This window comes from Mugil cephalus, chromosome 9, assembly GCF_022458985.1.
Source record: "Mugil cephalus isolate CIBA_MC_2020 chromosome 9, CIBA_Mcephalus_1.1, whole genome shotgun sequence".
In the NCBI taxonomy this organism is placed as follows: domain Eukaryota; kingdom Metazoa; phylum Chordata; class Actinopteri; order Mugiliformes; family Mugilidae; genus Mugil; species Mugil cephalus.
Window position 1 is genome coordinate 13,660,719 of NC_061778.1, and position 25,018 is coordinate 13,685,736.

Here is a 25,018-nt window from a genome sequence, read left to right on the forward strand (position 1 = left end):
GTGCCTGGAATATCTTAGCCCCGCGCTCTCTCGGACACACGCACATTCGCCCACAGTACGGACACAGCTCGTTCAATTTCTTTCTCTTTTCCGTCGGATTTATCTATATTCCGTCACAGCGGCTCCTGTGTTTATTATAGCAATCTGCATTTTTCTTCCTTGTCCTTTTTTCTCTCTCTCTCTTCCTTTTACGTCGCTACCAACACATCTCTGATAACGCTGTTACCCGCGCCGCTTCCCGCTGCTGGAGATGCAGATGTAGTCAATTCAGTTTCTGTCCACTGCGGAGAAGGTAAAAGGGGAAAAATGTGTGAAGATGAGAAGGGCGGGGTGGGCGAGCAGCAGGTTGACAGATTCAAGCCTGCCTCCACCCTTCTGCTGTCCTTCAAGGACGTAATCATGGGAGGCTGGTGCATCGCAGCGCACCACAACGCGGCTCGGAACTCTTTCTCTGCCGGGCCTCCAGCGGAGATGAGCACATCTTAACCAGGTTTGATAGACACACAGGGTCTAAACACGCCAGAGCTGCTGCTGGGGCTCCTGCCACGAAGGTTAGAGTGCGTTTGGAAACTGAGGCGACCCTCTGATCCCCTCAAGCTGTGCCGTTCACACACACACGTCCCCTGTGTGGGTGCGTGGGCGCATGCGGTGTTTAAGTTAGAAAGAGATGTCTGCTTTAGAGCGGAGGCCGCTGCCTGAGTTTTACACCGCAAGAGGTGGTCGTTTTAATTAGAAATAAAGCAGCTCCAAATGGCCTTGTAAATCAGGGCGTTCGGGATATGTACGTTTCCTGGCCTGCGAATTGAGTGTTGCCATGAATCCTTTTTTTTATGCGTCCATCATGAAAGGGCTGCAAAATTTAAAATCTGTAAGAAACGGTCCCCGAGACAGTAACGAATGTGTCAACAAACTAGGTATACAGCCTTCTTTGGAGTCAAAACCGCAATTTGCCCGCAGGGGGAAAAATACAGTGTTGTGACATAAATTGCACTTTATTTGCCGGCGTGCAATGCAGCTGTATTATTTCACTGTTAAATAAAATCGTCCCTGAAAAGTTGCAGCGCGTCTCCGAGGATCCGATCAAGGGGCTGTAAAGCCTGCTGGGAAGACTTTTTATATCTGTATTTTACTTTGTACAGTATTTTATCTGTCGAAAAAGCCGCAGCCCATCAGGACGCAACATCACAGTGTGGTTTTGCTGTCATTCCGCCAAAGACGCCATACGCTTGTGTGTTTAAGTTTGGGTGTGTAGTCGCTTTTTTTTTTTTTTTCCTCGCTGGGACCACAGCGCGCAGCATGTCAGACCACATTAGCGTCTGGCGATCATCCATTAAACATGATTTCTCTTTTGCCTTGTTTATGCGCCACTGTTTTACTCCTCCGTACACTGAAAGTACTCTTTGCCAGGAAACCCCGATGTGCCTTGAACCTCAAATTAAATGTGTGATTTCAGTTATCACTTCCTCAAACAGCCTTTTTTTTCCCGTGCTCCCTCCATTATTTATAAGCAGTCCTCCTTTGGGTAGCTCCTTCTTTTATGTTGCTTTAATCTCTCCGGTGTTAGTGATGCTCTCTGTTCTTCGTACGTTGATGTTACTTCTTTTTTTTTTTTATCGTATCGTATATGTAAAGCTTGTCCGGAGGAAGCATCCTGATGTCGGAAACGGTTACATAAAGTTTAGTTACAGCATAAAAGCCACATGTCCTCCCGCTAATGTCAGTAATGTCCAGTCACAAAGGGATGGCTCGGTTTATGGGCCGCTTTGTCTCCTCTATTTTATTGCACACAAAGCTGTCTCTGTTATGAATTAAATGTCCTGAGTTCTGGAGGTCAGAGAAGCTTTGAATGTTGGTGAAAAAAAGAAAAAGAAAAAAAAAAAACAAGTCGTCTACTAACAGAAAAGTCAAGTCACTTTTATTAAATTCTTTCTCATTTAACTTTCATGTGATTTCCTCCAATGTGGAGGAATACTAATCACAAGTTATAAATGTAATTTAATGTATTGCTTTTGAAGTATAATTGGGAGATCTGGCTGAGCATGAGTGGGTTTGATTCTCATTTGTACACCATGCGCATGCATGGACTGTATGATGTGCTTACTTCAGACCCTCTCAAATACAGATACATTCAGCAGGTACGTAACAGTCACGACGCATCTGTTGATTTAAACATGTGGGACCGAGGGAAGCATTGTTTACAAGTCATATTAGTCATCTTGTGACATATTCTCCCTCAAGACGTGGTGTGTTTCATTTTCTTCTCCCTGGAGACTTTTTTTTTGTTTTTTCTCCAGCTGGTCAAAGATGAGCTTTAGCGCAGTCGCCTTCTCCCGAGTGTTGGCGCAACAACTGTGAGACGGTACGTTGATGCCGCACAAATATCCTGGCGCCGCTCAAAGAAAGTCTCGTTGAATTGTACCCGATCAAATGAGAAATCAACACAATCCCACTGAATAATCTTCCCCCGTGCTGAATCTGTAGCTACATATTTGAAATTCAGACTCACATCACTAATCCGCACACACCGGCATCCTTTGTGTGTGTCTGCTGCTCTCCTTTGTTTGGTCTCTCGGAGACGTACAGCAGTCCCCTTTCCTCTTTTGTTTTTCTCAGTTTGCACTTTGCAGGCTGGAGATGGGGAATAGATCAAAAGCAGAATGGATGAGCTGTTTTGCAAGATCCCCCAGTCTTAACGGATTTCAAGGCTGGGTGAGGCTGTGTTGCTTGGCTGGGCGTGAGTGTCTGTGTGTGTGTGTGTGTACGTGTACGTGTGTGATATGCATGCGCATGCAAATTTATGTGTATGTGCCTGAGTGTCTTTGTGCCTGCAAGTTTGCCTCTGTGGTGCACCCTTGAGTTCCTACCACGACCGTCGATGTTTCTGTAGCGTAGCTGCAGAACAACCGGAGCTCCTTTTGTAAGCGTGTGCTGATTGTTTCATTTGTTCTCTGTTCTACTGAGCAGACACGCTCTCCTGACAGTCTTGTTAAATTCTTCAAAGGTTCCCATTTGATACCAGATTCACATTCTTTGTGATATTATTTTGTTATTTAACCAGAGCCAGTACATTCACTCTGCTTGCCTCAGACATACAGATGAACAAAAGCTGAGGCGGCAATAAAGTAAAATATGAGAGTCTATCCTGTTCAGTCTGTGCTGTAGAACTTATGGCTACTTCTGTTATACACCAGTCAGGTATAACATTATGACCACCTTCCTAATATTGTGTAGGTCCCTCCTATGTCTCCAAGGCAGTTGCGACTCATTAGAGAATGGACATGGTCCTTCTGAGGGTGTCCTGTGGTGTCTGGTAACAGGATGTGGGTCCTATGGGTTGAGGGGAGGGGCCTCTGCGTTCCAGCGCATCCCACAGATACTTTGTTTCATTTTGGGATCTAGTGAATTTGGAGGCCAGGTCAACACCTTCTGCTATTTTTCACGTTTTTTTGAGTTGTTCCTGAACCATTTTGTGTGTGTATGTCGAGGTGTCTGGTGTGATCTAGGTGGATGGTACATGTCTAAGTAACATGTCTCAGTATCAGGTCCTAAAATGTCCCAAACAAACATTATATTGTCACAAGATGGTCAGTGTTATTTACTTCTCCTATCAGTGGTCTTAATGTTGTGGCTGATTGGTTTAATTAAATGCAGCCTCCCTGCGAGCTGTAGTGGAGGATGTTTTTTGTGCGAGCTGCTACACAAAGTCACAGGACGTGGCCTCGCTAATTATTATAGAAAATACACAAATATAACAGATACACGCTGCTGATCACAGACTCAGAGTGTCGACAGCATCTTTTAAAAGAGGAGACGGCAAGGAGAGCTTGTTCTCCGTAGTTTACAACGGTCTGAAAAACTGTACTGCGAACTACACAACTACAACAATTTAATGATCTGCTTGTTTCACTTATTTGAAGTGGGAAGTATACAAGGCGGTTACCAGAGCCTTGAAGGTAAAGTAACGATCAGCTGTCAGCCTGGTGACGAGCAGATCAATTCATATGTCGTCGGGGTCTTAAATGTGAGACCCTTAAGATGATACTATATACAAGAATGAGAGCGAGACATTTTATTGTTTATCTACTGTTCACATCCTCATGTCAAACAGTAATGTTTGACAGCGCAGTGTTTTAGCGCTGCATGTCACTCACCTTCATAAAACCAACAAACCTGGAAAAGAATAGGATTGGCTAAAGGCAATGAACAAGTTAAAAAAAAAAGAGGTCTTGTTCTGTCCTCAGTGTTTTGGTTCCTTGTGGAATTGAGGAGATGGAGACGTTTAAAACAGAACACGTCGTCTGGATGCAGAAGCTGAGCAGAGACTGTGGCTGCTGGGGCATCCGTCGTTAGTTGTCTTCCCAAGGAGGATGCTGCGCTCGGAGAACGTGCAGCACCGCTTTGAAGACCCTTTTTTCCAAACCAGAGCTTGTGTCTCATTACACGCGCCGACGATGCCATTATTAATCGTAAAAGCAAATAATGAGTATGCTGACACGCGTTTGTGTTTGTTAAGCACACATCCTAGTTTAGACCAATGTTTCCCAACCTGTGGGGCTGCGGCCCACTGGTGGGCTGCGAAGGTATTGCAAGTTGGCCGCCAAATCATTTCATGTGGCGATTTAATGTGCTTCTTTTGATATTTGGATTTTGTTTGGATCTGATATTGGATGTTAAATTGTTATATTTGAGAACGTATGACAACTGTTGAAGGATACCGTTGTTTGTGAATCTTTTGTGAATCAGCCTTGTCATTTCTGTGTGTGTTTGTACAGCTCCTTGAAAACTTTAATACTCAAGGTGTTGCAACATATTCCAGATGTCGTGTTAGCGACCGTGGAGCTTCCAAACATGTTTTTCCCCTATACGGCCTCCGTGTTTATGGGGTCGGAGGGTGGCGGCGAACATTTTTGAGTTGTGAAACAAACTGTAGCCGGGTCGTTATTTGGTCATTACTTGAAGACTAACAAGCCTCTACAGCAGAAATATCATCAAGAAGCACCGCCATCTGTAGCTCCTTTTTATCACTCGGCATTAAAGTCACGACTGTGTACTTTTCCTCAATCTTCTCTTTACTATACAGCAGTGCCAGCCTCCTACACCACCACCTGTGTCTGTCTAGCCCCTGAATATGCCTGCGGCGCCACCCTGATAAGTCTCATTCCTGCTGGTGATGAGTCATACCACAGAGAGATTCTGTGAAAAGATAGCCCTTTTTCCCCCACTCGCTATTCCATAGAGGGAACGCGCATAACAGTTGCACACAAACACAAAAACGCCTGTGTTTGATTTGAACAATGGGATCATTGTGAGGCAGAGCGAGCGCGCTCTAAAAATAACTGCGTTCTGTTTAGTTTTAACCAGCTCCTGATTCAACTGGTGGTAATGTCCTCTGATAGATAGAAACTGAATCCACTTCAGCACATTTTCTTTAAGCTGCGGTGGCAATAAAAGTCCATCCTCGATGGCTGGGAGGATATTTCACTTTGTGCGGCGCAGGCAGCCGCATGCACACACTCCAGCACACATTTCTGTCACAAACTCATTTGCACGGCCGTGACACCTGAATGCTTTAGCCGCGGTGTAAGTGGGCTGTTTGACATTATGCCTGATAATGGCAGCCATTGCTTCTCTCATATATGATGGATGTGTCTGTCACGGCGCGGGCTCGATACACCCTATTGGACACGGCATTTTTCTGACATGAAAATCAGCCAATCCTGACGCCTCAGTGAGCCGCCACCCTAATCTTTTCCTCATGCTGTAATTTCAGGTTGCAGAATGAACCCTGGGTAATCCCTCACAGGGCGCAGTCGTTCCACTTGTTGTCACTTTCTCTCGCGCACGCTCTTTTTCCTTGCTCTCCTGCTCTTTACTTTGCACCAACATAACCACACAGCCCGGCTGTCCCTCTCTCTTTCTCTCATATACTTTTTTTTCTGTCTTTCTCTCTCAGTGTCTTTTCGGTCCTTTCTGTCACTTTCACCGCCTTATGGAGCTGGTGGTGCCTCATACTTTCTCATCGATTTTCTTTCCTCACCTCACCTCCTCAGTAAGTGATTGACAGCACCCCCTGCATCTTTCCGTTTCCCTCTGCCTTTTCCTTTATCCTCCTCTCTTGTTATCCTTCTCCGTTCCCCTCGCTGCCGTTCTGTTGCTCAGGACGCCGAGTGGTGCAAAGCACTCGTCAACATCCCCGAACTGGATTTGCTGCGAAGTGTTCATTTATCGTATAGGCAGTGTAAATACCAGATTAATGGCACCGCAAATGACATCAAGATAAAGCGCTTGCATTGTGTTGCTGTGCACAGCACGCAGTCTGGTGGACGGCGATGTGCAGCTTCCTCTATCCGTGATGGAAGCTTATGAGTCTCTCGGGGGTTGTGTAATGAGGTTTTATGCCATGGTTCACCAGGATTAATGCAATGCTTCACTTCCACAAGTTTGCGCAACCTACACAGTTACTACAAAACGTACTTCAAGGGAAATGACATGTGAGATTACTGGTGTTCTCTTTAATGGCAGTCACTGTTGCAGACTAATTAATTTTTCATCGGTTTAATTAGTTGCGTGTGAGCATCTCTGGAACTTTTAGATACTTTTATGTCGTCTTGTCATCTGGTTAGCGCTACGTAATGATCCTATTTCTATCTATGTGCAAATCATACATTTACTGCGGGATGATTCATGAAGAATAATGACATCAAAGGTTTTCTGTGTACTTGATAAATGCCACAGCGCGTTAGCTCCCTAGCGTTGGCTTCCTGCTTACATTAGCTAATGTATACATCTTCCTTCCTCTCAGTCCAAGTGACTCACCGACAGCACAGCTCCGCTTTATCCCCGGTTCCCAGCTCAAACAGAGTTGACAGGAGGGCCACCAAAGGGCCAGTTCCTCCACCGGCAGCATATGCTCCTTCTCGCTTCCTGCTCGCAGCTCCCTCGTCTCCCATCCCTCCACCTTCCCTTCCATTCCCTTCCCTTCCCTTCCCTTCCCTTCCCTTCCCTTCCCTTCCCGGGCCGGAGTCACGGTGCCACCTCATCCCATTACCCCCTGAGTCACCCCCTTTCCTGACACCTGCTGAGCCCAGCCAAGCCACAGACTCCCACCTCCCACCACCTCCACATGCTCTGACAACCGATTGTGTACGCTGATTGCTGAACAGCATATTTCACTGGTCCTGTTTTTTTTTTTTTTTTCTGGTCGTGCTGCAGTATGTTCACATTTTCCCTCGCTCTCTCTTTCTCTGTGTCTCGAAGCCGTTGGCACCAGTGTGGAATGTGTTGTGCCGGAGGTTTGTGTGTAGCCGTGGTCTATTATTTGTGTGAGCAAGGTGATGTTTCTCCCAACAAGCACACTAGAGGAAATGGAAGGCAAGATGTTTTTGATCATATACTCTCAAAGGAAATCTTTGAATCCGGGAGCGCTCTTTCTCTCCCAGTTTTTATTTTCTTTCTTTCTTTTTTTTTTTTTTTTATCTCACAACAGAATTTATCATCACTGCAAGGAAGTGGTTAAGCAGCTTCCATAAATAACGCTGATCAACATAAGTGGCCTGAAATCTCTTGAGAGTTTTGACAGTATGACCTTCTTCTTTCTTTATTTATTTATATATTTTTTTTATCAAGCTTCAATCTTGGTCCAACCTGCCAGAATACTCCCAGGGGTTTTTTAGGATGTAATCAGAGCGCTCCTTCCAGTGGCATGAACTAAATCATACCAACAACGTGTCAAGGCTAAATTAGATGCTATATTTTCTCATTTATATACTCCTCTTATATAATATTCACAATGGAGGAAGCCTTATTATTGCAGGATGTTATTCCTCCACAGCCTTTGAGATGGTGTTGGTAATGTTTACACAATGAGGTAGATTACAGAGTTTGAATGTAGATGACTAAAAGCAGAAGGGTTTTGGATCATCATCTTATTTCTCAGTGATCTCCCCAGGTTGTTTTAATGATATTCTGAACGTGCTGCAGCCTTTTTTCTGACACGAGCTGTAATCTGACCAGGAACGCAGTGTTGGAGGAGGAGGAGGAGGAGGAGGACCTCATACGTTTTTGTAATACCCCACAGATATTAAATCTAAACAGGAGATAAGCCGCAGCAATGAAAGTTAAACAAACTATAAAGAGACACGTTTTGTTATCTCGATCGAATTTCTTAAGGTTATCTCCTGGCCCCACACGCACGTCAACAGCTCCACTTATTTTTGACTCTGAAATCACGTCTGTCTATGTCAGCGGCGTAAGTGGAATGATAGCTTTTGAGTCTGGCGTGATGGAGAAAGGTAAATTGCTGATAGTTCCGCACCTGTTGTGTCGTCTTGGGCCCCATACCTCTCACCAGCAAAGATGAATTGAAATTTTGAATATAAATTAAAAAAAAAAAAAGTCATCATGCAACTCTCACCCCAGCTCAGGCAAAAAAGTCGAAGCCCTGACGTCAGGCCAGAAGTGAAAAAAAAAAGTAGTTTGTTTTACTGGACTGCTTTGCATTTTTCACTTTATCCTGTACGTGTTCAGATTTTAATAAGCTCCAGTGTCTAACCATTAGAGGAGCCATGTAAATAATTCAAGGTCAAAGCATAGCAATCACCAAGTCCCCCCCCCCCTGCTAATGCCAGTATAGTAAAGTAGAGGTGATTGAAAGGAATGTGCGAGCGAATGTAAATCTGCTTAACAAGATGCTTGTGTTTATCACGGAGCTTTGGACCGACAAACCTGAGCTAAATAAATGAATAAAACAGGAGATGGCAGAGACAGACTGGAAGGGGATGGAAGGAGAGATGCTGTGTGAGGTGGAGGTGTGAAGTCCCACTCAAGCTGTAATGAGAATGTGGCTCTGCGCCACAGGATCTGCAGGTAATTGGTTTAATGAATGCATTCTGTTGCTTCTGATTTAACACATGCCCCGTGTGCACACTCCTCGTGGAGACACACGGGTTACTTTTGTTTCTTCCTGCAGTCTCGCTAACTTTCGCCGCCTTCTTGTCTCACAGTGTGGCGATTTGTCCACTGCTTCGTCTCTGTCCTACACTGTCTTCTGTGAAGGTCATGCTGATTGTCCTTTAGAGGAGGAGGAGGAGGAGGAGGAAGAGGAAATTAAGTAAAGATTGTTTCTCTTGGCCTTTTCCTGCTGATGGACTTAGTGACTGATCTGTGTGTGTGTGTGTGTGTGTGTGTGTGTGCGTGTGTGTGTGTGTGTGTGTGTGCGTGTGCGTGTGTGTGTGCGCTCACTCACTTTCCAGATTGGCCTGTGGCACTCTGAGGATGGACTGTCCATGGAGAAAAAGCTTCCATCAATCAATGTGACAGACACACTCTTCAACACCACTCTTACCATCACGACGATATTGGTAAGTACTGTAAATACACACACTGATACACACACTGATGTTCCGTGTATTTTTATTAGCCCGACTCCAGCTGATCTGTGGTTGACAGACAGTTACCATATCAAAAGCCCATTTTTGTGTTTTAGGATCCAAACACGGTTCTCTTGGGATCAGAGGAGCTGATGCCGCGCCATTGTTTTGCCCTGAATACTTTAGATGAGGCTACATCACAGCGTGTCAGCAGACGCTAACAATTTAACGCGTCAGCCATCCTCGGTCTCTGTTGTAAATATAAATCCTAGAGTGCCAGTTTCTTTCAAAAGCTGTTCTAAGGGAGGCGGTTTTTAAGCCTTTTCCCTTAATCATCTGTCATGTTTAATGAGCCCTAATCAACAGTTTTAAAACAAAATGCATGCTTTCCGCAATGAAGGCCATATTTTTGCAGCACGACTGGAATACATTTGGTATTTTAATCATTACCGAATTTAAATTCACATAAATTATTGAAATAACACCAAAAATCCCAAATTGCTGTTTTCACCTCGGCTGTCATTATTTAACAAATGTCAGAACTAATTTCAAATCATAAAAATTCAGCTGAGCCCAATACGTATTATAGTATTAATGAAAAGTCATATAGGGATTAAGATTAAGTTTGTACTGACATGACTCGCGAAAGCAGCAATGACTGAAATGAGAGAGAGAAACAAGAATAGTTTACGGTCTTTTCTCAACTCTATGGAGTTTTGGTCGACACAGGTGAACAGTTCAAGCAGTCTTACCCAGAAAACATCTGTAAATCTGCAGCAGGAAAGACACAGAATAAAATGTGTCAGGAAGATAACGAGCTAATGAGGGCACAGAGAACAGGTGAGGATACTGGGTAGATGGGAGTGGCACAATGGCAAATGATTACAGAGTATAATAATGAGACAGACTGGTTCTCCATCAGGGATGACAGCATTGCTTCCATCCTCTGATCACCCACCACCTCCACGGGGTCAAGAGGGGCAGAACAGAACAGAGCCAGCCTTCTTTCACAGATCTGTTCAGTCTCTTCTTGTCTGCCACTCCAGCAGACCACAACACGGTAAATGGCTGCTGCCACCACAGAGTCATAGAAGGAAATCAGCAGTGCTCCCTGCACTCTGAAGGTCCTAAGTGTTCTTAGCAGGCAGAGTCTGCTCTGGTCTTGGTGATAAAGGAACGCTAGCGAGATCAGTCCAGTCCAGTTTAAGAATCCTTTATCTCTATGTCAATTCCCTTGTCGTTCACCGGTGTGTGTGTTTGTTTCCCTGCGGAAATTCTGCAGAAATTGTCGGCCTCATCCCGGACGAGGATGCAGCGTCATCTGAGAATTTTTGCAGATGACAGCTGGTTAGCGGGTGTCTGAAGTCTCCGGTGTACAGGGAGAAAAGAAAGGGAGCCATAATAGTTCCCTGAGGAGCTCCTGTGCTGCAGATGACTAAATCAGACAAACATAGCCCTGCGTTCTCGCATCTGTTGGTCGGATAGTCCGATATCCAGGATGTGAGGTGATAGTCCACTCACGTGCCTCCTCTCTGCCCATCTTCTGGATTAGCCAGAACTTAGGAGGGGTTAGACACAGCCAAGATGGCGCCAGTCAGTGACATCACAGAGGGTTTGTCCCTCTTTACATGCAATTAAACAGACACACTTGAAGCTGCAGTCTGCCATCACCGCCTCCTCGCCAAATCACGCTCCAGTGACTCTGTCGTGCGTTAGTAGTCTCTGTGCGCTGAGCTGTAAACACTGTCAGATTGTAATGGTGAATAATTTCAGGCGGTTTGTCTTTTCAAGAATTCATAGTTTTTTTACTTCACATGACAGAACATGGGAGTGGCCGTGTAAAGAGAATGTCAGGCAGCTTTGCCAGGAGGAGAGATGCTGTTCAACAATCTGACAGCTGTTTGTTTAAAACACAATGACACCCACAATCTGCATGTGCATATAGATAATTTAGCTCCTGGTAATCATGTATGAGAGTCTCAGCGATGTTTAGCGGTGACTCATTTGTTGCAGCAGACAATGCTGCAATGCAGGATGCATGGTGAATTTAAAGTAAAAAAAGTGCAGGTGATAGGTATTTAACCCAGCTGGAATGCTCTCAATTCTCCACAGGTTTATAAGGGACTGTGCCGTTCCTTTCGAAAGCAGAACTGCCGGGCGGTGACACATTTATTTAACTGGACACAAATGCAGCCTCTAAAACGCAGATGTGCCACTGCGCTATGTTAATATATTCTCCATCAAATTCTCAGCAGTGACGAATTACCCATCAATAATTACCTTCCTCCTTTGATTACCAGAGCGGATGTTTTAGGAATTTCCAACCCTTTTGAGAACAGTTGCTTTGTTGTCTTGATGCACTTCTGTAGAACATCACAAGCGCACAAAACCATTCAGGTTTCCAAAACCTGTCACTCGTCCAGCTCCTCCTCCTCCTCCTCCTCCTCTCCGAATCGTCAGATGATAAGGCGCAAAGTAGCTTGTGTGCGGAGGCAATTGGCCCGGTGTGTTACTCTGAGTGTCTGACTTATCTGCTGCAAGCCACGGGAATGAGGGAAGGACATATTGCCATATTTCGCCACTGAGCCTCTCACTGTTCTCATTGAGACTGATTGGGACTCAAATGGAACGGTTCATTTCACACAGGAATAGAAGGGCGCGGGGGGAGGATGAAGATGTGAGGATGTGTGCGCGCTGGTGTGTGTGTGTACAAATGAGACAATGTTTTCACAACAGAAAGAGGGTGTGAAAGAAAGAATTGGCCGCGCACAGAGCTTTGATTTCACTTTGGATATATAGAGTCCCCGGACCAAACTTCGGAAGCCACCAAGGAGCAATTTTCAGTGCCTATCACAGCTCATTCATCATGGTGTGATTGTTGTGTCGCTGTTATCTCGCTTGTGGGCGGCAGACGAGCCGCGGCTGGAAAGGCTCCATGAGAATTCCTCACCTGTGGGCTCGAGAGAAAGCAAACACTTACTGTATTTATGAAGGCCTTCTTTGTGTGCACTTTTGACACGGCCACCTAGCCTATGCGGGTCAGTTTCATTACGCCTACACGTGGCCGCCACCTTCCCACTTCAATTTCAACAAACAGCTCTGGGAAAGAAAAGAAAGAGAAGAAAACAGGAAGAGAATTGATTATCACTTTACAGCAGAGCCACAAGCCATGTGTTTGTAATCATTGATTGAGTTTGTTGCAGGCACTGTTTAGGTCTTAGCGAAAATGTCTTTACACCCTCAGCGGTAACATTGATATAATAAAAAAAAAAGTAAATTTTTTGCCACCTTGAGATAGATAAATTTCTCAGGGCTGTCTTGGTCTAAATTAATGTTTTATCCTCTTTCCTAGAAAACAGACTCTTGTCAGTCCGTGAAAAAAGACCAATCAATCAGGGTTCAAACAGACACTCTCTCAGGTTCATTGCCAAAGGAATCACACACCTTGAATCTTTTTGCTTTGTATTCCTCCTGTCTGGTCCTGGTTACGTGTGTCTTCTCCTGCGAAAGCTCAGCATCGTCAACCACCACGCGCCATCAATTTACACATCCCTGATCAGCAAATACAGCACAGTGGTGTGCCTTTGTGTGTGTGTCTCCAGCTTGATCCCAGAGTCCAGAGACATGCTTGTTAGGTTAATTGTTTATTCTAAATTGCCCGCAGGCGTGCATGTGGTTGTTTGTCTTTTTGTGCTAGCCCTGTGACAGACCCATGCAGGGAGCGGCACCCACCTCGTGAAGATAAGCACCAAGATAATCAATGAACATCCCACATCCTTCCATGCATGCATGCAGACACAGTTTGCACATAGAAGCCCTGCTTTTTGTGCAAACAAACACATATACACACACGCGCGGCTGAAGTCATGCAGGTGAACGGTTCTGAAATCAGCATTTGAAAAATGGCTTTTATTTTTCTGTGCAGCTGTAACAGCACCGAGGGCAGATACCATCGCCAATACAGCACATTACACCCGGCGAGTCCACAAAGACTAAAACTAGGACGCGATTTGTCTTTTTCGCTGGCTTCATTTAATGCACATGGTTATTATGCCTCTTTCAAATCCTTTAATAGCCTTGGGTGTTAATATATCATTCATTTAATTAGTCTAAATACTACTCATGTACCACTCGCACAAGATCCACGACCAGATTTCACCCCGCTTTTCAAATCAAATTCATCTGAACAGTTTTTTTTTTTTTTTTAATGATAATGCCTGAAACGTACCTCATGTAGGAGCCATTTGCTGCCTTTTTTCAGCTGCAACTACACCACCCTCGGCCATTCTGTCAGTTTTCTTTCAGACTACCCTTGTGTCGCTGAGTGCTTTCAAATCCACTCACATAAGCATTGGTAAGAAATCAACAGTGCACATAGTGCTGGCTGATAAAAGCAGACACAGAGGCAGATTTTCTGCCACACGGGCTCAGAGGCACCGAGGCATGTGCACAAGAATTTGGGCACACTGACACAAGATCTGTCCCCGTTTTTTTTTTTTTTTTCTCCACGTCTGTGTGTACTTGTTAGCTCTCTGTTTTCAACCCATTTCTCTTTTTCGGTTTTCGGCGTGGAGCGCCGAGCGGTTCGTCAAAATGGCTTTATTAAAAATTTACACGACCTGGCCCTTTTTTTTTCTAATGACCCGGTATTTTTACAAATTGTGCATCTGTGGCTCCTCTCCAGAGCCCTGCGAGAGAATTCTATCTCGGCTGCCAGTCTGCTGTGCTCTAGAGAGCGGGTTTCTAAGGATAAGAAGACTTGAGGAAAGCGACGAGGGCTGTGTAAAGACATTTCGAACGCCCTGAGGTTTTAAGAGGGGAAACTCCATCTCGGTGTGTGAGACTGAAAGTGAACAACCCCCCCGACTACTACCACCACCACCACCACCACCACCATTGCACCTGGCACTCTGTGTCTGCTTCCTCCTTGCATATGCAAGCGTGCGCTCCTTCCACCAAAGTTATCAGTCTGCCACCAGACTCCTCATGGCCTGGGAATAAGAGGCCGCTTTGAAAGTCTGCATTTCTTTATGGCTTCAAACTCATAGCTTTATTGCTGTTTTGCTGTGGTGTGCAGAGGAAGGTAGACAGAATTTCCTTGTGATTTTGCGGCACACTCCCAGCTCTGTGCAGACATTTCAGACCCTTATACAGTTATTTTTATATGATTTTGTTCTTGACTTGAAAATGGCTTCCAGCCACAGTGGATTGCTCGGTTTCTGTTTTGGTAGAAGTTTTTCGGTATCAACTTTTAAAAGCAGCTGTGCTTTGATTCCTGCAGCTCAGCACACATCTGGCAGAGACGCTTTTACGGAACAACTGGAGCTCAGATTGAAAGTACAGAAGAAGAGAAAAAATGACATTGTGGCTTGATAACACTCAGACATCATCCGTGTTATTGATGTGGGGTTTTTACTGGCGTGATGGATGTTTCCACGTCTGATTTTATTAGTTTGTACTTAACCAGGTCAACGCAGACGGGAGGAGAGATACGAGATACAAAGGCAGTATTTTTTAACCTTACTCAAAGAGACTGAGCTTCATAATGACAGAGGCCATTTATTATAAATATAGCCACTGGACATAAATCGGCAAGAATTTTCAAAAGGACGTGAGCGCGCATTCATCCTTGCACCTCACCGTTCTTCTGCTTTTTAAAGATCCCTGCTTCCAGCTTTCAGACGGGTCGACTCTTGAAAGGCTTCGGCGGTTTATGTTGTGGCTCATGTACCGTGAAACATGAGCATAGATGTTGCGTTTAGCCGGCGACGTGACATGTTTGGCATTTTTAAAGGCACCGGTGAACAAAGAGATTTACTTTTATCGAGTGGTGCGCTAAAAGCTCGACTGAATCTGAGCCCAGATGCATTTTGTTTTTCCTTCTTCTCTTTGAAACACAGACTGATGAAGTCGTATTGTTTCATTGTCGATATCCGATTAAAACCCAAACCAAAAATGTTTTAGTCCACCTTGGAGTAGTTTTCCCACAACCAGTCAGTGACCATCAATCTGACGTGTAGTATTTCCTACTGAAGACAAGTGTAATAAGAAGTCCTGAATATACGGTTTTATAGAGGAAGTATTTATTCCAAAAGAACACAGGAGAAACACAAACCAAAAGATACTGCAAACCTTAAAGGAGTCATTCAGCTTATCTAAAGTGCCGTCGTATTAGGAATGTGTCCCTCGTCGTTGCATGGCCACAGGGTCAGAAGCAAAACATATTTTAACCAACTAAAACATAGCCCTTCTAAAAAAAACAAAAAAACAATATTGATTTAATCCTATTTAATCCTACACTTTATGTACAATATTATCACCGTTAAATCACTGTCTTTAAAGCCAAGGACAAAGCAATAATTTTACCTCACAGAAGATGGGAGCTGTCCATTTTATAGCTGTGTGACTTTGGTACTTTACCATCTTTTCAGATCCAGATCCAAACTATAACGCACCAAGGTCACACAATGAATAGGGCAATATAAAGTTTCGAGTTGCCCGTGGTGTTTATTTGTAGGTGGGGCTTCTTTTAAATGACCTCGTCTACGTTATTAGCTCATAGCCCGGCTTCTGTTCCAAGCAAGGGCGCTCTACGCCACCATCTGCACACTGACTGTGGTCTCTCAAGGAACCTCACATCAAAGGAAGCTCTCCTCGTGATCGGGTCAATATGTTTGGTGCTCTTTAATGAGGTCGTGTTTGCCACGTTCATTACGTTGTGTTAACCGCTCATTAGCTGGCTTCTTGGCATTGACTACCAGCTGTGTTCTCACGACACAGCACCGATGCATTTTGTGACTTCCAGTCATTATGTCTAATTAACCAAACTACACATGAGTCCACGTGCTGTAGCCTCTAGGGGTGGGCGATACTGGGAATTTTGTTGGCGCCGATACTGACTTTTAACTTGAAATGTCGTGATCAACGAATCACTTTGTAATTTTGCCTTTCCTTAATTGATTATGATTATGATGAAAACATAATCATAATTATGACAAAATAAACCTGTTCTTATTAACTAATTACAGTATAAAACAGGAGGTCGGGAAAAAATCTTTGGTTGATTAGACATTTTTATATATATTTTTTAATTTCCCCCCACAAATTTAAATTTCTTTAAATAGATATTAACATGAAACCAACACATTTTAATAAAGGGATAAGGGATACTTTGATACTGAATGCAAAATGATAACAATAATGTATATTTATACATTGAAGACTCCTACAAATTAAATTCCCCTTTTACTACACACAGTTGTTTTAGTGTAAAATAAGAAAAAGGAACAATGTAATAAAAACATAACAATGTAAACAACACAACAGCAGTTGAATATAAGTCAGTAACGAAGTCCGTTGAGCAAAATAAGTACACAAAAGCAACAATATAATAATAGATATAAAAATGTGAGGTACATACATGTACATAGTATCGATCCCCTACCGATACCAGTGTTTGTATCGAGCCCTAGCATCAGAGTGATGCAGACGGAGACAGCTGATCAGCAGCTGTTTTATTCTCATCCTTATTGCTGTTATCACAGGAGGCTGTGCAGGTTCTACAGTCTACAGAGGTAAAGCTGCTCAATCCTCCCACTTCTTTACAGGTGAAACTACACTGTTGCTATAACAACAGCTCACAGTAACAGTTGTGCCACCTGAAGTTCACAAGTGTCCTCAATTTCGGTGTATTAGTTTGTGGTTTTCCCTGGGATGTATCAGTAGTCAAACAGCTACCACACAAAGAATTTCCAGGTGCGGCGATGACAAAACAATTTCATTCCTGTTCCAGCCTTCGAAAATACAGCACCACATCATTACTGCTGATGCTTCATCCTCCTGAAGGCTGTCGCAGTCGGCTTTGAAAGGCTCACACGCTTTTCTCTGCGGTGAGCTGCACAAACCCGCTACAGGCGTTTGTGCTAACACACGTAGCCGACATTAGCTTAAAGCTTAAATAAAAATTAGAGGGCAAATACATTTTTTTTTACCCTAACCTGTTTTTGAATTTTAAAATGTCTGCTGTCATCGATCCAGAAAGGAGAACTGTGTTAACCTGAGGAAATCTTTCAGGCGTGTTACTCATTGTTATCTAATGCCAAGTAACTAATCTGATTCTGGGTGCGTGGATAATACAACAGCAGTGTACATAACGCTGTCTTTTTTTTTTTTTGTTGTGTAGTTGAGACAGAGCGGACCCGTTTGACAGTTGCATTATTTGAAAAATAGCACAATAAGGTTGGCTGCAGAATACATCACTGCGGCGCTCTTTAAATCTCCCCACAACATCAACTAAACGACAAAACAAGACATAAATAAACAGACAGCCGAACACAGAGTTGGTTCTCTAAAAGACAGGTTGTAAATAGGTGTGTATTGGTGTGTGTGTGTGTGTGTGTGTGTGTGTGTGTGGAAAGCCGCTTTTGTTTCTTATTCACTTTTTGCTGGATACAGCAGATTAGCACGCACCTGTCATGCTCCTGATTTTAGTGCCTGGCTCTGTTTCAGATCCACAAATTTCATTTTTCATCCGAGGCAGTAAACCTGTTGGAAACTGTGACCTCCGAAGGACGTATGGGATTCTTCCACCATCCTTCCTCACAGTAAAATCTTTAGTCAGGTTGCATAAAGCAATCACATTAAACATTAAAGGGACACTGCAGTGATGTTGTGAAGTACTTTATATAAACTTTCAAGAATTGCTGAAATTGAGGAAAGAGACACATCTATTAAATGTTAGACTTAACATATGTAACAGGACATGTGATGCAATAAAAACTCAAGTAGCATAAGTGCCAACAAACTGCAGTACCTTGAATGACCACTGGAGGCTGGCTCCAAAAGTGAGTCAATCTCCATAGACCTCTATGTTAAAATCTCCAACTTTGCGGCAGAAATAAACTTGTTTACACCCCGGTAATAAAATATAAATGAATAACAACTGTACCCTGGGGGAATTTTATTAAACTTAGCCTTTAAATTATATCAGGCCTTAATTCAGGGCAGGGATGCTCTGAGTTACAGGTGAAAACCGTCTCAGGTTGTTAGTTGTGCGCCAAGGCATCTTATTTCTACTCAAGCTCCACCTCTGCCTATTTTTTAATTAGATTAGTTTAATCAAGATTGTGACAACCAGAGCTGCAACACTGCGCTTCAGGAAACCTATGGGTGACAACACAGAGACTTCTTTTAGGTTCACTTACAATTACTGGCTTTTCACTTCATTTTGCAAGTACATTTGTCAGTCTGAATCGTTATTGGTCCTCCTCCAATATGGCTTTTAAAATATGCATTAGATACATTTAAAAAGAATATACAGGGTATAGCCTCTTTAGAGGGTGTGACATTAAAGTTTAAAGGGCTGCTCTGCGAGCTTATACTAACGGCTACAATGATGGTCTAATGGTGTTAGTGTTAGTGAGGAGGCCATGTTGTTTTCGTGATACTGAAATTCATAAAGGGAAGTCGAGGGTCAGGTGCCCCCTCGACCTGATGAATCCTTCGATTCACATCACGCAGGTTTCATCCGTCTTTATATGCAGTCAGTGTGCGAACCATGTGTGTTTTTCAGGAGAACCCGTACGTGATGCTGCGGCAGAACCACCAGGAGTTTGAGGGGAATGACCGCTACGAAGGCTTCTGTGTGGACATGCTGAAGGAGCTGGCAGACATTCTCAAGTTTAAGTATCGCATCCGGCTGGTGGGCGACGGACTGTACGGTGTTCCTGGAGCCAACGGAACGTGGACCGGCATGGTCGGAGAGCTCATCTCAAGAGTACGTATCCAAACACACAACCATAAACGATCACATTAGCTGCCTCGTAATCCTTCCCAGAGTCGCACATGTACACAGTCATAAAGCTTTCATGTGGCTCAGAGCTCGCAGGTTTCCCTCATGTCATATATTATTTTTTTCATTTAGCGATTGACCTTTTCAGTTGGAAGAATTGCATTATTCAAAACAGTCACAGCTTGTTTGGGGCTTGTTTCCTGTCAGCTCCTTTCCTAAAGCCATCTGAACTGACCTTAACAGACTTTCTCCCTCGAATCAGTCCGCGCTGTTGCTTTTAAACCTCCGAGTGAAGTCTTACATTCTTCCGGCTGTGCTGTTTGTAGCTGTTAACAGGCAGATAAGGTTATATAAGGGAGCTGAGAGGATAAGAGCCGGAGGAAAAGAAGTGAAGAGGAAGACTGGGGTGAGGAGGAGGAGGAGGAGGAGGATGGGGGAATGAAGTGGAGAAGGACTGAGCTGACTGAAGAGGTGATCTGTCTTAATTCTGGGGGCTAATGGAGGGCAAAGCCATTAAGTATGTAAAGCAAGAAGTGTCTGCTCCTGTTATTGTCACAGGCTGCCACCCCCTTCGCCCCCGTAAGTTGCTTCTGGAAGGCTGACCTTCACGAGGGCCATAAAGTCAACATGTGTCTCTGACAGGGGCTGTGGAGTGGTACGATGGGGGCAGACAAAAAGTCGAGACTTGCTTAGAGGGGATTTGTCATTGGACGGGGAACGTCTGGAGGGATGTTACACAGTGGACAGAGAGGCTTGAGCTTGTTTGGATAAAGGCTTAGAAAAGGATGGCAAAGATTATGACAGAAAAGACAGGAAATGCCATTTTTAAGGGATAACTCGAAACAATATGAGATACGTATTTGGTTGCAGCGAAGGAGGGCAGCCCAAGGATATTCTGGACAACGGATACCTGAATCCCTGCCAGTACCACTCAGACTGAACAACATTTCTCTGTGTGATGGTGATTAGCTTGACGGGTGTCAGACCGCCTTAGCTAAACAAAGAGCCGGGCCAAGAAGAATCCAGACCAAAGTACAGCTTGTTCTGGTTCCTTAATCCACGGCGCTGCAGATAGAGAACAAACTCACGCAGCTCCTCCAAAGACTAAACTCTTGAAGTCAAACACTACATCCTTGAGGGTAATGTTTAATTCATCTTTTAAGATTCACAAGTTTTCCTTTTGTCCTTTTCACACCGTTAGCCTGATGTGATTGAATGCAAGTGGAAACAGGTGTGATGCAATATTGAACGTTGTGCTGCATCTTTTTTTCAGTAATACTAAAAGGCATAACAGCATGCAGGCAGTGGAACCCAGTAATCAATATTAATATTCTATCACCGCATAAATATTTCAGTGGGCCGTTAACACTGTGTGTTCATTTTTCAAAGGATCAGTGACTTTCTTTGTTAAAATTGCCTGGATGGTCGTTCCCCTGCTCGTGGCTTCCTTCCGGCGCTGAGAGCAGGCAATCAGACTCTCAAACAAAAAAAGAAAAAGAGACTGGGGAAGGCTGATGATGGAGGGTCGAAGCCTGCGGGCTGAGGATAGGGCAGCATTAGGCCTCAAGAGCGGAGCGTTGGCAGGGTCGAGGTTAAAGAGGTGGACGTTGTAGGTGTGATGCACTAATTGAAGCGCAGACAGAATCAGAGCGTGACGGGAGCGTTTAGATGAAGCCTTTTAGGCCCAAAGCCTATCTGGAAAACGTTTTCACTGCAATTTTATTACTTCAAAATGGATGCAAATCACGCTTTCTTGTACGTCACATGCCACAGAAATAGTGTGTTGTGGATTTGAGTGGCGTCTGCAGTGCTGCAGCAGAGCGCCCCTCTCCTCGCTCTTATCCTCCCATTGCGCTCCGTCTCACCAATCCTCTTAGCCCCCGTGCAGCCGACAAAGAGCAATGCATTGCTACTTTCACTCTTTGCCCCTCGGGGAGATGAAAAATCCCTTGCAGTTGCACTTTGCTGGCATGTATTATTAGCAGAGAGCCATTCAGTATTCAGCTGCATTGACCATTTCTACTTGTGTGTGTGTGTGTGTGTGTGTGTGTGTGTGTGTGTGTGTCTTTGTGTTTCAAAGTGTGTGCTTTACCAGCCTCCGCTTTGTCAAGTGATTTGTCTTGACAGTGCTCCCTTGGCCAGCCACAATGGCTGGCCTGAGCTCTCATGTGCCCTACACACACACACACACACACACACACACACACACACACGGGGCCAATGCTGGATTATCCTCACCACATATAGTACTACTAGCGGACAAAGACTATAGGATACAAAAGAGGGAATTACCAAACAGTAGTCTTATGTCATCTTCTTTTAAAGTGCCCAGATTGTTGGTCATGTCCGTGACATTGTGTTATTCCTTAGAGCCGTGTGTTCAATGTGCCTCTGAGTTTGTCATACTACTCCCTCTGTCTCTGTTTTCAGAAAGCGGACCTGGCGGTTGCAGGTCTGACCATCACAGCCGAGCGCGAAAAGGTGATTGACTTCTCCAAGCCTTTCATGACCCTCGGTATCAGCATCATGTACCGCGTCCACCTGGTGAGTCGCAGACGCACACACACACACACACACGCCCTAACCATCGTATGTCCCGTCGTAGAGTTTGCAGACATGTCACAGCAGTTTGTCAGATGTGTGGAAGTGCTGGAAAAGAACCAGTCTCTCTTTCAGCCTCTAAGTCCTTCTGCAGCGTCTGCTCTTTTGCACCTTCATGTGTTCTCATGGCTCTCCCGTCCTCTTGCTTCTTCTCTCCTCAACTTTTTACAGTGTCCAGTCCTCTTCGCTTCTCCCGCGTTCGCCATTCCCTCCTTCTGTTGTTACGACCCCCCGTTCTGCCGGGCACCAGATGGTGCGTTTTATAGCGTGAACTTCCTGACGAATGTTGCAGTTTCACACTTGTTTTTCTCCTGGCTCTCTGATTGGGTTTGGCCGTCTTACTCGCACAAGCAATGCCCTCCGCGCTCCGCGGAGAGCAAGCCTGAGCTAAGAAACAGTGAAACAACAGCAGTGCAGGTGGAAATGAGCCAATGTTTGCAGAGTCAGTGGCCCATTAATCATCCCCCACCCCTCCCAAAAAAAAAATAAAAACCCAAGGTGACACAACGGGACCTGGTGTGGCACCGGCCACAGTCCACACTCAAGTGTCCTGGCACATGCGCAGGCTGACATTAGTGTAGTATCCCAGAGGGGCCTTTTACTCCCCTTCCATCTTGCTGCCGTCTCTATTTTCTTGTAAACTTCCCTCCTTCTCACCTTCCCATATCTGTGCACAATACCAATAGCTGTAGCAGCAAGTGACTCAATCGAGCGCCAACACTCGGAGAGAATCAATCGATGGTCACAGCAGGTGCAGTGTTAAATGGGCCGATGGTCAGCGCATGACCTCTGCAGCAGGAAGCAGGCAGGCGGGTGGCAGCATGAGGAGATGATATAGAGCCGGCACCCCGCGGGGCTGCTACATCAGGTCAAAGAGTTGAATTAGCGCAGACGTGACCCAGTTGAGCATCAATAAGAGAGAATTGAAGAAAGCGGCCGAGATAAGATGCATGACATTTTTAAAGAAACGTAGATGGAAAAAAGAAGATGGGCATCCCTGTCTCTCTCTCTCTCTCTCTCTGTCCCCATCCTCATTTCCTCATGCTCTCTTTACTTTCCTGTTCCCCCCTGGCATTTACTTAGATCAGATTCAGAGCGGTCCCTCAGCATGCTCTGAAATTCAATATTTGAATTTGTGTGACTGCACTTGTTTAGTTCTAATCCACTGACTATTGATTTCGGTCACAGTGATTTCTACAAGGGGGTCTGCTGCTTATTTCAAACTTTAAATGAAAATTTCAGCCGGATCAATAAGAATGGCGAATGCAGTAAAGTAAAGGTGCCTGTTGGGTATTAATTACCCTCAGCCATTTAATCTCAATCGCTGTCTTTCGCTGGCTTTCGTGCAGTTACGAATTTTAACCGAAGCTCCGCACCACAGTTGGTCTAGGACGCTGACTCAGCAATAAAAAAATAAATAAATACAGGAACCGCCCTCAGACACCTTGGTACCTGTCTAAGGTGCAGCTGTCTTGTCTTTTTTTTATGGTTGGTTGAGGATTTGTAGTTAGGTAATATATACAGCCGTAAAATAGCGTGTGGCATCTGTTGTGGTGTAAAACATACATGTGATCTGAAGCCATATAGATGAAGTTGATTTGAGTTCACACACCAAGTCAAAGAGTAGCCATAAGGTATGTTTTAGCGCCGTCTTGGATCAGAGTTATGAACGTAGACACTTCCTAAAGCTACTGTCTGCCTCGTCTCATAAAAACCTTCTCTTCTGTTACATTCATCATCTGAGCAGCCCGGCACTCTGAGGTACTTTATATTTATTCCAGTTCCATCGTTTAAACTTTTAATATGCGGGCTCCCAGTGCGTGTAACAGAAAGAAGGACTAGTTTCAATTAGACATAGGAGTTAATTAGCGGTCGTGCGGAAGCTGTGTCAGATGCAACAGCTGCCCGTAGGGTAGATCGCACCATTACAACCTTTATCGACTCTCCGGCCGCACGCGCTCTCGGATGAAATCACTCACATGCCTACGCCGCCGCGTGCTTTCACGCATATGCAGACACGCGCTGCTGCCCGCGTGAACAAATCACCCGGACATAAAGCCAGACAACCTGGCGAGCGCAGGAGGTAGCAGGATGTTGTTATGGATGTGACCCGGTGACCTCCGCCAAATCAGCCGCTCTCCACAGATTGTCCCCGCGGCCATCTCAACAGCCGCTAACAGCTGACAGCATCTGCTCTGACACAATTAGAAATTGCGCACGCTATCAAAGAGCCCGGCGTTAAAGAGGGGAGGTGGAGAGGACACGGGGATGGAAAAAGGCGACATAAAAGAGAATGAGCAAGAAAAGGGTAGAAAGAGAGCCAGAAGAGGTGGCGAGAGCAGTAGAGTGCGAGAGGTAAAATGACAACGGGAAGTCTCCTTCGGTATTCAGGCGGGCGGACTCAGGGGAGGGCAGTGTGGTATGAATACCAAGAGGCAGGATGACTGGGTGAAATCCTTGACTGGATAACCTCACCAGCTCCTTCAGCCGCTCTCCTGGCAAGGAGGCAATCACAACAATGGAAAGAGAGAGGAGAGCATGGTGGGGTAGTGTAGGGTAAAATGAATGAGCTCTTCACCTGTGGGATAAGAGGAACAGGAAACATGCACGTGCAGCACCATAACATGCGGCTATTCTTGATTCTTGAAAAGAGATTATAAGGAACGTTTGCGGCTCTGTGACACCCTCCGTTAAATGACTCCCCTGCCACTTATGAAAAATACGCATGGCGGCAGGTTTTTCCGCGTGAAGACGCGGTGCAACCTGTCGCCAATGGCGCGCACTCGCACTTGGCTCAGAGTCTGCAGGACTTTTTGTTTGCAATTCACGCACCGAGGCGACTGTTAGTTTAATGCTTTTATTATTTTCATATCGTTGACCCCTGTTGTCTCTTCCGTGTGTTTACCTCAATTAAACAGTCGCCACCACACACAGAGGCACGGTTGCTGTGTATTCCCCAGCCAGCAGTCAACAACCTCCTGCCTCCTGTGCTCAGCAGCGATGCTCCTTTTTTGCGCCGGGTTGCCCAAGCACGTACTGTATCTGCCCTGCTGCGGATGACTGACAGCTGAGACAGCTGTTGACAAGATTTAAAACACAGGCACACACACAAACAAACACAAAGCCGCTGACAGTCTGTCATGCACGCACAGACTCACCTTCCTGTGAGATCACTGTTTAAACAATAACCCCAGGCCATTTGGATAGACTATAGGAGGTACTGCGACTCTCTTTAATTGTCAGTGTATCACTGTGTCGC

General features: G+C 44.9%; 1 protein-coding gene across 2 annotated transcripts in view; it reads left to right on the plus strand.

Annotated features, from left to right (window-relative positions):
* grik4 (glutamate receptor, ionotropic, kainate 4) overlaps positions 1-25,018 on the plus strand; it is a 280,111-nt gene that overhangs the window by 242,001 nt on the left and 13,092 nt on the right. For both annotated transcript variants that reach the window (XM_047594954.1, XM_047594955.1), the window contains 3 exons: positions 9,252-9,359; positions 18,940-19,143; positions 21,589-21,702. In XM_047594954.1, coding sequence (XP_047450910.1) covers positions 9,252-9,359; positions 18,940-19,143; positions 21,589-21,702 — 426 coding nt within the window. The remainder of the gene's footprint in view (positions 1-9,251; positions 9,360-18,939; positions 19,144-21,588; positions 21,703-25,018) is intronic.